Here is a 17,687-nt window from a genome sequence, read left to right on the forward strand (position 1 = left end):
ATAATAGTAGCTAAACGCTAACGAAAGTTTCATGTCGTGTTTATTGATTTACACGTAAATTAATTGAATGGCTAAACTTAAGTACAGCTCATGGGTGGTTGTAGATTTATTTCCGCCCAAACTACTACTCTTCTGCCAATTACACGTTGTGCTCTCTATTTCTGCTGCACCTTTTACTTAAACTTCGCAATGGGCATGACGACAGTATCCATAAATGATCGTATTAGTGTTTTTAAGGGAAAATGTATAATAAATAAATTAAATATAGTGACTTAAAAATCTTAAAAACATTAAGATTAATGAGAATAACAATAAAATAAAACATTGAAATTCTGCAGTTCGCCATTTTGACTAAAACACGCGTGACGTCACGATTAAGTAAACAACTCACGTCAGATGTATTTTGTTGTTATGAATATGTTGAGAATACGCATTTTTATTTATTTTCTATTGTTTCACGTATGCTTTATCGACTCAGAACAGAAATATAATTGCGAATTCACGAATACGTGGTTTCGGGGTTCTCCGCGCCAACTTTATACAATCATTTCTTATTATTTTCTCGCTTGAAATAATTACTAACACATTTTTGAGCATTATTTTTATGTGGATTCACACTGCAATACTGCACACTACTTATAAACTTTGAAATTCGATTCTATAACACATATTAAATAAATATTTCTTTAATTTTCTTCGCAATGCGTACAAATAATTACGTATTTACTAAAGAGTGACGTCACGCCTACGCCATGACACCTGCGAGCTGTTTTGGCACAGTTAATAAATATTTTTTGAAAAATGGCTTTTATCTTCGTTAAATTTAAGTATATTACCGAAATATAGGGTTTTTCTTGTATAGTAAACGTATACACACATAATGGAAGAGGATTTCAAAATCTTTCGTCATGCCTAAATTCCTCTCTAAAGTCTGAATTACAGGCAATAGCTACGCGTAAGTCAATATAAAATGCGGGGTTTACATGATTTTATGCCGGAGTATCTCTACAATCTACATTATTAAGTTAGGCGATGCACTTTCCAATTTTCCACGTCTGGCCCAAACTTGGATGAAATATTATTATGAATGTGAACATCTTGCAAATGAGTTTACAAGTGGGAAAAGTTTTGATGTAAGACATATTCATTATTTACATCTGCCATAATTTATTCACGGTTGGTAACTGTATGTTTTCTCTTAAGCGGAAAGGGAATAAAGTTAGATGATAAATATCCGTATGTTTTCCAGTTCTCTTCTTCCGTATTTTAAAAGGAATTAGTCATTTTGGAGTTTCTTAAATATAAATTCTTAAATATTTGTATATAAAACAATAAAAACAAATTCACTGGCCTAACGACTTATGATTAATCATCAGATAGGTACATAGGTATAAGCTGTGGGTATAAGTATTATGTATAAAAAAATATTTGCGTTGTACTCGCATAGGACAAAATAAATAACCTATATTAGCCGTTTTTAGGTAAAATACAATCTCACATTCGTACATATATCGATTATCGACATAAAGGATCGCGTGAAAAATGTTTATTTCAACCAAATTAAAAGTACGTACTACCTACAATACTGAGAATTGTAAAACTTTCTCCGGGGATTTCCTTACAAGTGCTATTAATAAGTATACCTACCTACTTAAATGGTACGAATCGTTGCCAACGTTTTACTGTTTTCCACTTCGTTTTCACATAATTTACACGAATTCCAGCCAGACGCCGTAATGAGCCAACCATTTTTACATAAAGAATACCTATAATAGAACATAACTTATTTTATGCATACGGAGACGAATCATCTTTTTAAAATAACTGGCACATTTGAAGGAAAGAAGAATAGAATATATAAGATGTAATTGAAAAGCAGTAATTCATAAACACATATAATCAGCCGGCGGCATCACTCTGGCAGTACGATAGGAACCATAATATAATACTTACGTGACTATAGGTGTGTTGAGCTTATCCCTGAAATAAATGAAATACATTATCTACATCACGATAAAAGAAGCAACTAGCAAACCCAGTTTCGCATTTTATTAGTACGATGAAACCACCAACTAGATGTTTCTTTTACCAAGTCATTTGTTTGCCCGCTTTCACCTCCGCTCCGTCTCTAGTAATTTATTCCAATGCTACGAGCGCAGTGCTGCGAGGACACTTACAACACAAAATAATTTACTGAAATGAAAATTCAAATTAAAATGAGAGATTGTCGAGCGCCATGGTGGTTGAATTTAGCGGAAAATATAATGCTGAAACATGGTCGAGACGGGAGAACCCCTTTCTCCCGCCGCGCCGTCTCGTAGTCTACGATGGATACATCCGCTGTGAAGAAATAGTTAGCGGACAATATTAAAAATAAGCTTTATTGGTGTTTCGATTTTCAGACGACTTAATAGTTAATAGTTAAAGTATAGCCACCTTGAAATTAAAATATATAGGTAAGTATAGCAAAAAGTCTTAACTTTCTACGAAAGAAATATCGGTATGAATAGACACTGTTATAAAATTTTATAGGTATTATTAAAAAAAAAAAAGATTAAATAGCGCTCCCCATAGGCAAATAAATAATTAATAGTATGACCAATGCAGTAAGCTGCATGAGTGTAAAATGTAGATAAAGCTATTAGCATAGCTTAGTTGAAATTTACAACCTCTACAACTGAGATAAAAATTAGAAATGCAGATTAAAAGTTCTTTAAATTTGTAACGAACATAGATCTGCATTGTCTGGGGCTGCGGGATTATGTCTTGATTTATATTTTCCATCCTTTAATTTATTCCTAGTTGTGCTTCTTTGTGATGACGCTAAGATGAATGAATACTGCAGGTTTAATACTTCAAACAAAACAGAGCAAACTGAAGACATTCGTACCTACTCTCTACAAATTGTGACACATAGGATTTGTGAGGATAAACCTACTACCGTACTACGTAGTCGTTATATAATTTAAATCCACTTTGTAACATATTATTCCATAAATTGTGTTCATGAGTTGAATGTTTCAAATTTTATAGTAAGACTGAAATAGGTTAGTAAGAAAAAGTGATTTGCGTGTGACACGCAGTATTTAGCGCAACTGAGTGCCACGATATTAATTTCGTTTGTATAAACACAAAGCGTGTATAAAAGCCTGTACGATAAAACTAGGTAGGCACGAAGCAGCAATCGCTTGAAAAATATATTATAAAAATATATTGGTTTAAAAACATAATGCGACTCATATTTTATCTGTTCCCACATTACAATGAGCACCATGAAATATTAAATCAATTCAATAAACCTAACTTAGTTTCACCATTTTCGAAAAGGAAAATTCTACATATACAAGTCCATTATGTAAAAAATATGGATATGATTTTGAATTATATTACAATGTGTCTACTAACCCACACAAGGCGCTACGATAACAATAATTTTGAATGTTTTAGTATTATTCAAAAAATCATATGAATCCAAATATTCTAAAAATGGACGTGAGGTAAAAGGAAGAATCGAATAAATTTACAGCTGTAATAATAAACAAAAACACAAGTATACATTTTGCGTTTGAAAAAAACGGCGGTAAAATGTTCAATATTCCATCTGGTATTTGTCACAAAATGTTTTATTTATCGAAATTCTAGGTAAATTTCTTGCAGATCCCGGCACACCGTATGGTGCGGTTGATGCATTAATAAGTAGAAGGCGACCCCGACACTTGACCCCTGTTTTAATATACCAAGAGCTCGGTTAAACAAACAAGCAAGCTGGTACAGCATTTTAGAGCTTTTACCGGGAAAACAGCAAACGTTGCACTACTTCATATGCACGCCGCCCTAAATGCTAAATTGGTGAACGGAACTCCCTTGTGACGACGCAATATACGAGTACGGCTTTATTAGATATTTTCTACTGGGAAATATTTTTTATTCCTTACTACGTATATAAAAGTTACACTTATGATAAACCCAAAAAATTATGAAGATATTTCGATGTTCCTAATATAATAATTATATTTTTACGAATTATAATTTTAACGAATAATCATACCAGCATTTTGGTAACTTGATTTAAAAAAACCTGCGTATTGCGTTTCATTGCATTGAATGCCAATTTCTCCCAAGGTAGGGAATGATTTTATTACTAAAAGCAATAACTAATGTCGTTTGCTATTAACATAATATATTCTATGTAGCTATGAACTTTAGGTGTCTTCAAACTCTTAATGAGATTATCGTTTTAGACATCACGTCAGATGCAAAAGGTAACCGACCCGACGTGATTCGATAACCCCTAAGTGAACTCCACTTTGTCTTTTTGAACTTCAACAGAGTTCAATAGTTTAATAATTTCTAATAAATAAATTGTCATAAAACTCACAGAATTATTTCTTGATGTTAGGCGTGCAAAATAATTCGATTTAGTTCGTAGTGAATAATTTTAATATTGGAACGAAGGGCAACAATTTTCCACGAAGAGGATAAGTATCCCATGGGGCCGTAACGTACGCAACTCGCTGAAGAACATTTTTTATTCTGATGTATAAGTAAAACGTCATTCAAGCGAAATATTTTATTTTTTGCTAGATGATGGTTAAATTTCACCTCGTAGCACTCAAATAATCATTTACTACGCGAAACCGTTTCAACTATTGTAAACAACGATTTATAATTTATAAAAAATAATTTTTCAATATTTCATTTATCACAAGTACCCTCAAGAGTACACTGTATAAAATCGTTTTGCTACGTATACGACAGCCTTTGACACCTCATGAAAAATTCAATTACTAGAGGAATTTTCAAAGCGCACGCACGAAGCATTTTGAACGTTCCACTTGATAGGACCTTTTTAAAAGAGTAAAATGTCGCCACAACCCACATCCAAATGTTTTATTCAACGATCTCGTTATGATTCGACGAATAAACAAATTCAAATATCCTGCTTTGTCTAGACAAACGTTGGTCTTAATATTTCTAGTTAAACATACAAGCACAATCTCAGACGTAAATATCATAGATAGGGCAGAGTTATTGCCTTTATATCTCCTTGGGTCGGTAAATTGACGGAAAATTCTGGTTATTCGACGCACCAAATAGAGTAATAAATATTTCATGAGGCTTTATATAAGCATCTATTTTAGTATTGAGTGTAAGAGATTGTGTTCACAGTGTTTGTCATTTTTCCACACCGTGGGTGTATTTAAATTTGATGGAAGACAAAATCTAATAAAATGAGTTTTCCCTTTCTTTTACTTGATGTTTGCAGTGACACCCAGTCTTTTCTATATTTTATCGGTAGAGTTTCTGTATTTTTATACCTTTTTACCATTTATTTTCTTCTTCGTCATTAATTTTTTTTATCGATCAAGGAAGTAAGGGATTGATAAGTCCTTCAATGTAACAGTATGTATAACTTACGTACCTAATTGTTGATTTATCTAAGTATTGGCTTTAGTTTTGAAGAATTTGGTTTTCATTATGTGCGTCTAATTTATTCTGTCGCAAGTTTTCTTTATTTATTTTATTAGACATATTTTTAAAGGTTAAAAAGATCGACTTACACGACCTACCTTATCACAGTCTCATTTTATCATTCACCCCCTGTAAGCAAAGTATCCGTTAAACCTATTTATAAATCACATTAAATACTTATATATATAACGCCGTACCTAAATCACGTCATTAATGGCGCATCAGGGTCGGTTGGTTTCAGCCGAGCTCTAATTGAAATTAAATCTCGTTACTCAAATAAGGGACGCATATATTATGTGCAGAAATAAATGTGCACCCGGGTCAAATGTGGATCACTAAACATATGTTCATAAAAATTGAGTATATAGAGATTTGACCTGCTCAAAATTATAGTATAGTTGTGAAAATTTTTATCGATAGTATGTAAATATATAGAGACAGTTATTTTAATAAAATCTAATCATCTTATTATTTTTATTTCTGTTATTACCTACTTACTACGTACGTTTCCTAGCCTACGTCTCTACCTAAGGATTCCTTACGTTTTTTTATAATAGGCCGTATACATTATTTATAAACTGATATTAAAGATAAAATAAATAATATATGATATAAATAAATTGAATAAATACAATATGCACTTTATAGACCGAATATTAAAAATTAAAATTTCATTGAATCATTTGCGTTGTATGTTGTAAACCGAGCATAAAGTAAACCATTTCACAAAAAAATATTCACAAAACTGCAACTGTTTCAAATAAAAGAAGAATAATAGGCTTTTAAAACAGTTTCAGTGAAGAATCATAATGCGGCATATTCGAATTTTTTAGTGAACAACGGGCCTCAATTCAGCAAAATAACAATCTGGACAATAGTAATTTATACTTGATTAATTCACTGTATTCACCGTTAAATTCATCGTATAAAACGGGGTCATACCTTTAAAAATGTAGAGTGTAGCCTGAGGGTACATATATGTATGTGAAATATGTATAGTGTTTATGTAAATATAGATTTTTTTTACCTCGAACACTTCCCATTTGCCTCTCTAAAAAAGCGGCTTTGATTGATGGATGGAGATACACAGTGTATCCAAACGCATACAAATCAAACAAAAATCGTAAAAACTATAATTGTTTTTCATAAATCGTTAGCAAGATTTATGTACGTATACACATAAAATACGAAAAAGATCTACCTGAAACCAAATAGTGTCACAATGTAATTAATTTGCAGATTCCCCAAACCGCAAAACGTAGTTCAGATGGTTATTTTATCACCTAAGAAGTTAGGTAGGTAGGTAGTTATTTTAAATCAAAATATATAGATAATGTGAAAGACAAAGTTGGTTAAGCTGTTGCAGAGTTGCTATCAACATAACAGCACGTAGGCGAATTCTCGCCCAAAGAGCACCAAGGAGCGACAAAAATTAAACAAAGTTTCCAGCAACAATTATTAACAACGAACAATGCCCATCATCAACAATTATGATCAAACATTTGTTGATGACAACAAATGTTTAACATAAACACATCCATGAATAAGAAAATATACTCCCTTATATCTGCAAATATCGCATAACATACAAAACGTTATAGAGCTTAAAGTGTAAAAATAGACATATCACAGACCATTTTCAACTGTTAGAGGCTAGAGTTTGTATCCATTTTATGTAAAAATTGAAATGTGCAGAGTGGGCGACTCCTGAAATCAGAGATAGGGAAGGTATGATCAAAACCGATGATAGATCACGTCTGAAATTGGATTTTGCACATTCATCCGTACAACGGTGCAAGGGATTTGTATTTGCTCTTTTAAGTTTTTAATATCTTACATTCTATTTCGTTGTTTGAACAATGCATCTTTAGATAGTCTGCTCGCCCCGGTTTCGTTCGGGTTGACCTGAGTTAAAAATAGCCTAATGTAAATCGGTAAAATGTGATTTGAAATGGGAAAATAATGTTTCAAACGATACAGATCCACCGTAGTTATAAATTTATTTACATTCAACAATACAAATCTGTCGTCTTTATTACGTTAGAGTAGATTCAGAAAAATACAATTTTATTTAATTAAATTATCCTCTAAACCGATCAGTAGTGAGAAGTGTTGTGCGGTTTATTTATATCATTTGACCTTTTATCGATTTCAGCATTATAGGCAACCTATAAAATATACATTGCTTTCACACCTGTTATAAAATTTAATTTAAATAATTATTTAAATCCATCACACTGCTGCTGAACTGAAATCTGAACTGCAAATACTACGTCAAAATTAAAGTATAACCTCTTATTAAATCTTCATAAAAATGAAGTTTTGTATACTTGATGATTTTTTATGATTACAGTCTTCATCCCGGTCGAACACAGAAAGAACATCTAAAGAAAGTATTAAAATTCAGGTATTAAAAATTTTCTATCTTTTTTTTTGTTATTCACGCTAAATGCTTTGTAAATTTTATTTAATTCAAAATGTCCCTTAAAACAAGCAAAACATAAATCTGAAAATGTAATTTAAAAAGTCGCATAATCTAGAGCACGAGATATCCGGGAACTTAATTGCTAAAGAGATTTGAGTTGTAATTTCATTATCTACACTGTGTTAATTCGCCCAGATTTACGAAGTTATACGGCCGTCTGGTATACGTCTAGCCCTGTTAATCCTTGTAACAAGACCTATTCATACTGCGGCAGTGCTTGCCGGGCGCAGAACAATGCCGTAGTCGACACAAGTAGTCGAGTATAATCATCGGAATTCCGTTCATACCTGAACATCCTTTCAGCTTCCTTCCAACCGAGCTTTTGAGTGGTTTACTCTACGTTTAGAGGACGGAAAATTTGTAAAATAAACTGCATCAATCGAATGCAAATTATTTGAAAAAAGTCTTGCGTTATCATGACGCATTTCACTTGTTATCGCATGCAAATGGTTTTATTTCAAATATTTACATTAAACATTAGTTATAGAAATTATTACATTTCAAGAATTAATAAAGAATAGTTTATAAAAATATATATAAACACTAGCTTTCCGCCCGCGGCTTCGCTCGCGTTTTCAGAGAAAACCCCGCATAGTTCCCTTTCCCGTGGGATTTCCGGGATAAAATCTATCCTATCTCTCAAGTTGGATCGAACTGCACATGGTGTGCGAATTTTATTATAATCGGTTAAGTGGTTTAGGAGTCCATTGAGGACAAACATTGTGACACGAGATTTATATATATTAAGATTTTTACGTGTGTAGGTACTCTAGCGTTTCAAATGATGACTTAATAAGAAGGTGCATGGTATGGAGTAACATTCATACGTAGATAGGTACTCTTACTTAGCGGTTTTTGTGCGAAAAAGAAAATCATGAAGTATTTTTTCAGCTATTTCTTTTTTGTATTATATTTAGTGCTTACAGAATGCCACTACACAGGTAAAAAATACTTTGCTATTATTATATTTTTTTGATGAATTTTATCGGGACATTTTGGTGTTTGTATTAATCTTGTTAAATTTTGCTTGCAGTGCCTAACATTTTTGATGAGAATTATTTTTCACAATATGCTGATTGGGGTAACAATTACAATGGAGTACGTTTAATTTTTTACACTTTTAAGAATGAAACCTTAATTGTAGAGTGTAATTGCCTAGCTGTGAACTAAAAAGGATTTTCTATTTTTCCAGTTTCCATATGGAGGATCCGACAAAGTTCAAATTCAATTATATTACGAAGTTTTTTGCCCTCATTGCAGAACCTTTGACACGGTGCAATTTCGACCAGTAGTTGAAAAACTTAGTCCTTACCTTGATATTAAGACTTATCCATACGGAAATGCTGAGGTATTTAATACACAAAGAAATTTTGAAATTAATATTTATTTAATAAGGGAGCTAAAATTATTTTAAAGCTATTTTTTTCGTTCTAATTAATGCTACTACCCTTTGATATTCACTTGATTAATATATATAAGTAGAGATTAGAGACCCATCACCCAACGGAATCTTAATTTTAATAAATCCTAATTAAATATTTATTTTAATTTACAGACTTATGAAAATAACGGTCAAACTGTTTTTAAATGCCAACATGGACCTACGGAGTGTTATGGGAACAAGCTTCACGCTTGTGCCCTAGATCTGATTCAAAATCAAACCACAGCATTGATTTACAATACTTGTATGATGGAATATTCCCAAAGCGATCGAGGATCGGACGATAACGCAGCTGATAGAGTAAGATCTATTTGAAATATTAATACCTAGCCTAGAATATATCGTAAAAGCAATAAATTTATAGGGGTGAATAGAGCTTTTGGCAAGCTACATGTAATAGGTGCTGAGACTATAATGCTAGACAAACATCCCGGATAAAAAATTAAGCATTTTCTGTGAATTGATTTACCGCCATATAGGATGACCTTCATATTTCCCTAAGAGTTATATAATCTTATTAACTCGTTAATTGTTACATATGCTTATAAAAACTATTATTCCAGTGTGGCGCGTCAATGTCAATCGATTCTACGCCTATAAAACAATGTGCAAAGGGCAACAAAGGAACTGAACTTCTAAAGTATTACGGAGTGGAGAGTAAAAAGGCAAATTTCAAACACGTCCCGTACATTCTAATTAACGGTGTTGTCAACGATGGCAAGAACTTTATGAAGGACGTTTGTGCAGCTTTTTCTAACCCTCCCTCACAGTGTGTGAACGTATTTTGAAAAATAAACATATAAAAGTATTTGTGATTATTAAATGTTTTGGCTATTTTATTATTAAGTATTTTTTTTTTCATTTAATAGATTCAAGGAAGGCTATTGTATATAAAATGCATAATTACAATCGTTAATAGATAAATTCAAGTGTTAAAAAATGACTTAAGTAAGAGTAAAAAAATTATTTTAAGTATAAAATACTTTAATATCCCAGTTTGTAGAAAGAAAAATGTATAAGAAATTGTTCCTATTAGCAATAAAAAATAAGGCTTAGTGAAACAAAATATACATATAATTTAGATAAGTATCTATTCGTGACGAGCTAAGAACGTACTCAACGTAGTTATAACTTGAGTTAAGTGTTCTTGAATGAGCTTGATGAATTATACATATATATATTGATGAATAATACTTGATGAATTATATTGATGAATTATACATTTACAGTTTTCATTAAATTCTCATACAAAAGCTCCAACAATTACATGGCAAGTGTGCGTGACAGGTTTGTCTCAAACTTACGTCTGTTTGCGTGAAAACTTAGCCTAAGGGAGCGGCTGTCAGCCAATTTCTGGCTGACATTCGCATTTGTGGTAACTTGTATTCGTCATATTTGTATAACATAGCTAAGTAACATAGAATTACATTATAACAACATGTTGCTAAATTAAATACTTCTTAATTTATTATTAACTAGCTTCCGCCCGCGACTCCGTCCGCGCGGATGTCGGTCTTCGCGTGGATGGTTTATTTCTCCATTTTGAGTAGGTACCTCTGACAATAAAATCTTATAAATATCAATTGGACCCAATTCCCAAATACGGCTAGGCCTATAATAATACGCAACGTGTGTTCGCGGTTCTACGGAACAACGTCTATGGATAAAACTGAAAAATTAAGATTAATTTTTTTCTACGTATTTTTCCAGGATAAAAAGTATCCTATTTTACGCCCAGGATAATAAGGTATAATTATACCAAGTTTCATCGAAATCGAACCGCTAGTTTTCACGTGATGCCTTCACATACAGACAGACAGACAGACAGACAGACAGACAGACAGACAGACAGACAGACAGACAAAAATTTTTTTAATCACATATTTGGGTTTGGTATCGATCCAGTAACACCCCCTGCTATTTATTTTTTTAATATTTTCAATGTACAGAATTGACCCTTCTACAGATTTATTATATGTATAGATGTAGACTCTATATTATTGTCTACACTTTACATTGTAGGCAAGTGTAAAATATACTAAATCTTCTTTTGCGTAAAAACAAATTTAACATACAAAATCACTCGTAAAGGTCTGTACTCCGTCTGTTCTTTCGGCCCATACTTGAAAATTACATAATATGATAGGTAGTACATTGTAACTGCCGACACTTTAGCGATTTCTAGTCAGCCTAGAAGGTAGAGAAATAAAACAAGTCCATATGGGATACAAGACTAGATTTGTGAAATATAGGAATTAGGAAAACGAAAAGTGTACACATAACTCTTGTGTTTTATACTTAGGTGGCACACCAAGCAAATTGTCGAAATATTTATTTAATAGGGGTCGGCTCGGGCTTCTATGCGACACTCACAAATAACATGATTTTCAATTGGTAAATTAATTTTTAATATGTATGTTCAGCAGATCTAGAAATACCTACAACATTATAAACTCACAAATTTTACCTCTTTATAATTCTAATACAGAACTATATTATATTAACACCTCGGTGATAGGGAGCATCAACAGATATCTACTTAATTTTCAATATTGTATTGGATAAAATAATTTAAAAATTGCTATGGAAAAACACAATACAGTTCAAAAATACATAAACATACTATTATATACTACATAAACATTTTTATGTCTATCAGTTGCATTCTTATTAATAAACACAAAAATATCTACATACAAGTAGGTACATAATAAAAATTTCACAAGACATTTATTTGTATAATTTTAATTCTTTTTATGTGTAAATTATGTTTTTGGCACATAAAATATAATTTTACCGTATTAAAAAGCTCTACACTAATATCCAAAAAGCTAATTATTCCTAAATTAGGTAGGTACTTATTATATGTTTCACGCAGATGTATGTTTTTAAATACTTCTTACCATACTTACAACTTACCTTACTAACCTGTTTATAAAATTTTCATAAAGATATAGCAATAAATAATAATAATACTTATTAAGAAACAAAGCCGCGTTCTACAATTATTATCTTCTTAATATATATATAAATCTCGTGGCACAATGTTTGTCCTCAATGGACTCCTAAACCACTGAACCGATTATAATAAAATTCGTACACCATGTGCAGTTCGATCCAACTTGAGAGATAGGATAGTTTAAACATGTAGGTACCACGGGCGAAGCCGGGGCGGACCGCTAGTTGTAATATAATGTAATGTGTATTATTCGTAGCTATGCGATCATAACATGCTACAAATATTTGTAGAAAGTATATAAATGTATACGTCGGTAATAAAGACACATTAGACGAAAAGTTCAAGAGTTGACCCTCTTGTTATAAGATAAACGTAGTTATTGTCATATCACTGCCGGTCTCAAGTGACATACAACATCGAGAAACAATGAAGACTCTTATAAAATATTTTTTGTTAATGAGTATTTCATTAGAAGCCCATCATGTTTATGCGAGTAAGTTTATTATTTACTATATCGGTATATTTGCCAAAATTTGACATTAAAACAATTAGTTACAAGTTACAAGTTTTATTTTAGTTTATTACGTAAACTTTAGAATAAGTCAATCATATTATATTCTCAGGTCACTGGTCGAACTTTTTAACAGAAATTGATAATATAGTCAAATTATCGGACGGGGATAAATACTTACTTGCAGACAAGGTAATATGAAACGAAAGTTTAGTCGAAAATATGTGGAATTAATGAGTTACAATAACGTTTTTTTTTTCTTTTTAGCAAAAAATACCAGCTGACCAAAAAATTGAAATCAACGTTTATTATGAAAGTCATTGTCCTGGTTGCAGAGAGTTTATCAGCGGTGACTTTAAGAAACTGGTTGAGAAACTGTATGATTATTTAAATATTAAAACCTATCCTTTTGGAAATGCAGAGGTATGAAGTAACATTCATCTTATTATGATACTAGCTTCCGCCCGCGACTCCGTCCGTGCGGAAAAATTAAGATTTATTTTTTTCTACGTATTTCTCCGGGATAAAAAGTATCCTATTTTATGCCCAGGATAATAAGGTATAATTATACCAAGTTTCATCGAAATCGAACCGTTAGTTTTCACGTGATGCCTTCACATACAGACAGACAGACATACAAAAATTTTTTTAATTACATATTTGGGTTTGGTATCGATTCAAATACACCCCCTGCTCTTTATTTTTTCAATATTTTCAATGTACAGAATTTACCCTTCTACAGATTTATTATGTGTATAGATTAAAAGATGACCACCAGAGTCATTCCTTTATATGATGACCATATTATGATTCTTCAAAAATTTACTTATTACAACTATCTACCTTCTTTGTCTTATTTTTTTGGGAAATGAAATTGAGATCGAATATATCACAGAATAAATAATAATTATGAGGTATATGAAGTTAGAATAACAATGTTATCGTCGATGTAGGTATTTAGATACCTCCTACTCTTATCAAACGTTCCTGTTCGATGCTAATAATAAAATGTGCAATTTATCAACATAAATGTGTTACACTCCAATTACTTACCATTACTAAAATATTTGGTATCCCTATTATAAAATAATATTTTGATTTTCAGAGGACCATTTAAATAATAATTAGAGGCTCTACATTTAACTTTCATTATTTTTTATTCTATTGTACTTATTTGACAATTGATTTTTCAGATGGATACACATGGTGGTAAAGTGGAATTTAGGTGTCAGCACGGACCAAAGGAATGTTATGGAAACAAGCTGCATGCATGCGCTTTAGACATTATAAAAAATCACAGAGTTGCATTGATTTACAATTCGTGTATGGCCAGTTTCTCTCAAGACGATTTGGGATCTGATGATGCAGCAGCAGCTAAGGTAAATATGTCATAAATTGTACTTAAATAAAAATGAATCTCAATGTTATATAAAGAATGTGGATGGTTATAATTAATTAGGTATCTACATTTTCGGCTAATGTTGTTTGAATGCAAAATAATATTCTAAGGTTAATAATGAATAAAATAAATGTTCTGCAATCTTTATGTTAATCTGTCTAATAACATTTCCTAAATTTTCCAATTATCTTCTAGCCTACGCCTATTGTGACTGAAAACGTTATTATTTCCAGTGCGGTACATCGATGAAAATAAAATCCAATCCAATAATAAACTGCGCAAATAGTGACAAAGGGGACCAGCTACTGAAGTACTACGGAGAAGAAAGCAAAAAGGCAAATTATCACTATGTCCCATACATTTTGGTAAATGGAAAGGAATATAATGGTGACCATATAGTTGAAGATATTTGTGCGATGTTTTCGAATCCACCACCACCTTGCTCTCAGTGATGATAGAGAAAGAATTATTTGGCAGTATTCTAATGACACAGATAAAGTAATCTAGGCTATTATTAATTGAAAGGCTTTCGTTTTATAGAAATCCACGACAATAAAATGTGAACATGGAGAAAAAATATATATATATTATTATTATTATTTAAATTAACAATTACTTTGTAAATTGTGAAATAAAAATTTGTGAACTTAAAAAAATTTGCTCTTTTAAATTCACGACCAGGAATAAAAATGGCAGCTTAAAAAAAATACAGGCTCAGCATAATATATAAAAGTACGAGGATGGTTCTTATATAGAGAAAACGTAAATAGGTACTATTTATTGTACATGTATTTATTCCATTCGATATAACAGACTTCAGATTTTAATCAAAATTAATAAATCACAACATAATAATTAATCCACTTATTATTTTTTGCAATTTTTAATGACGTAAACACCTATTGTAGAGCCAACTCAATAAACTTCCTACTATAATTCAAGTTCTCTCTTCATTACAGCTGCAATCACTCAATAATATATTAAGACCGTATATGACAAAATTTACCTTAACAATACCTCACAATAATATTCCAAGGAAAGATGATTATGCCTACAATGAATACAATTTTTGAATCAGTTTTGTTTCAGTAGAGGAAATACAGTTGATGTTAAAATTGTCTCTGTGAATACTTTAGGCGCTTTAAAATTTTTGATATATTGTAAAAAAGAACTATCACAAATAAGTGAAAAACAAATGAACCATTTTTTGTTAAGTACATAATTTCCTGTGTTATAGCTGTGTTTAATTAATAAAAAACTTTATTCTTAGCAATTAAATTAACGTCAAAATGCTTTGATGCGTAATGTCGGTCAATTGATCATTTCGATTAGTCAATGGTGTTTCCAGAAATAATGATTATTACTTTGAACTTCAGATTTTTTATAATAACATATATACGTACTTAATAATATAATATGTGTTTACTTTATTTAATTAATAAAGAAACTGTAGGTAAAGTAAGTAATTATTGTTGCAATTAAAACAATGTAGTATATATATCTGTCAACTGTGATTAAAATCTGATCCGAAAAATTCCGTCCGTCTTCGATTGTTAATACAATTATAAAATTATATGCATTTAACATTACCATCTCTAAACAAAAGCTACACAATCCGGAATGGAATCGATTTACTACGGGGAAGAAAGCATTTGTATGTGTCGTGAGACACGCAGATCTGTAGCCAAAATCCCGTTGTAAATGATCGGAACCTTTGTAACGTTGGGCATGGCAGACTCGTCGGGAATTCTTGGCGCATGTGCACGCTTTCCCACGTCTGGTGGGCGATGGGGTGACACGGCAAACTACACCAGTTATTCTTTTTAAGCAAACAAAGTTAGTTGGCTTCTAAAATCCCTTTTATTTACCGCATCACCTTCGATAACCATATTTGCAATAAGGTTTCCTAAAGGCGCTCTACTTATTCGTCTTATATGTACTTTCTTTTAAAGAAACACTCGAATAAAACAGCTATTTGCGATATGTCATTTTTATTTATAGTTTAAGTAAATAAATCTCAACATTACATACCAATATTTTAATTTATGCCATACAAGCGCTCGTTGATGAATCATTGAATAAATATTTTAAATATTCGTATGACTAACTTACCATTCTACTTGATCGTAAAATACTTTAGTTATTTCAACTCATTTACGATTGAAGGCAATGGTGCAATAAGTAAAAAAAAACAATATGGTTTTTTTAACTGTTTAAACTGCATTCATTCTTATTTATATTCGGTTGGAATGATTTTTACTCTTGAATACAAAAGGTATTATTCACTTCCCAGGGGGTCGAACTAATTAATACTCCGAACATTGCTTAAACAATGTCGCGAACACCCAAAGGTCCAATTATATTACGCTGTCGTATACTTACCTACTCTATTCTATGTTAGAATGCATGGAGAAGAAGTGTCTCTAACTAGAGCTACTTCTTAGTTTTCACGAAGCTATCGTTACATTTACAAAATGTAATATGTAAATGCTCTATTATCAATTAAATACATTCCCATAGCAACCGATGACTCGATGATTCTCTGGAATTAAGTTACGTATACTAAAATTACACACTTCAATCCATATACGAGGGCGAACAAAACACCAGTAGGTTCTATGCAGTTATTAGTAATAATAACAAGCTCATTGTGAGCTGTCTTTTTCCTACCTGCATACATAATTTGATTTCGTAGTAGTCGTTAGAAGTTTATAGTTGCATAGCGAACGTTTCCGCGCCTTATGCTATGCCATGCGGATGCATTTGCAATTTATCATGGGCTTTGACAAGTCTGGCGCGATAATTAAAACGATATTTAAAAAATCTTCATCCTGATGTTACTTTTTAATATTTAAAACAGAATAGTTTTGATAAAAATTCCTAGTTGTTACTGTTTATATAAATTTAAATAGGGAACAATATATAAAGTAATGGCATTATAATTCTGGTATTTTATAAAGTTTCCATCCGTATATTATGTTAATCAATTTATCATTCGAAACTAATCTTGATACATACTCGTATAGGCAAGTGGTCAACCTGTCAATCGAAGTGATTTTTATATCCGTTTAGTTTTACACCTGTGAATTTTCTCCTTTTTTTTTGTAACGCTTAGCCACTAGACCAAGGAGACAGTCAATTTCATTACACTTTATTATTCAATATTCATGAAAGTAAACTTTTGCATCACTACGATGTAGGTAGCCACTTGGTATAACAACAGGAAGAAAGCAATCAAACGTCTGCAATTATCTATTGCTTATTAAATTGATAGATGCATGCTGCGTAATGGAAGAAAGAACATTTAAGACTGATTAATTGAGTGCATTTTAAATTATACCAACGTAATGTTTGTTTTTATTTTGATAGAGTATTAATTAGTAGTCACGAACTTTATTATGATTATATAAAGGAAATTTT

General features: G+C 31.5%; 2 protein-coding genes across 2 annotated transcripts; both read left to right on the forward strand.

Annotated features, from left to right (window-relative positions):
* Nucleotides 1–8,722: 8,722 nt before the first annotated feature.
* On the forward strand, nucleotides 8,723–10,221 carry LOC123696414 (GILT-like protein 2). The gene is made up of 5 exons (XM_045642604.1): nucleotides 8,723–8,898; nucleotides 8,991–9,055; nucleotides 9,150–9,305; nucleotides 9,513–9,698; nucleotides 9,962–10,221. Exons 1-5 carry the CDS (start codon nucleotides 8,832–8,834, stop codon nucleotides 10,184–10,186), a joined length of 699 nt encoding a protein of 232 aa, XP_045498560.1. The 5' UTR covers nucleotides 8,723–8,831; the 3' UTR covers nucleotides 10,187–10,221.
* Nucleotides 10,222–12,672: 2,451 nt separating this feature from the next.
* Nucleotides 12,673–14,844, forward strand: LOC123696336 (gamma-interferon-inducible lysosomal thiol reductase-like). The gene is made up of 5 exons (XM_045642491.1): nucleotides 12,673–12,850; nucleotides 12,981–13,060; nucleotides 13,136–13,291; nucleotides 14,062–14,247; nucleotides 14,501–14,844. The coding sequence occupies exons 1-5, from the start codon at nucleotides 12,784–12,786 to the stop codon at nucleotides 14,717–14,719; spliced, it is 708 nt and encodes a 235-aa protein (XP_045498447.1). The 5' UTR covers nucleotides 12,673–12,783; the 3' UTR covers nucleotides 14,720–14,844.
* The last annotated feature ends 2,843 nt before the right edge of the window (nucleotides 14,845–17,687 follow it).

The sequence above is a fragment of the Colias croceus genome, chromosome 1 (assembly GCF_905220415.1).
Source record: "Colias croceus chromosome 1, ilColCroc2.1".
NCBI lineage: Eukaryota > Metazoa > Arthropoda > Insecta > Lepidoptera > Pieridae > Colias > Colias croceus.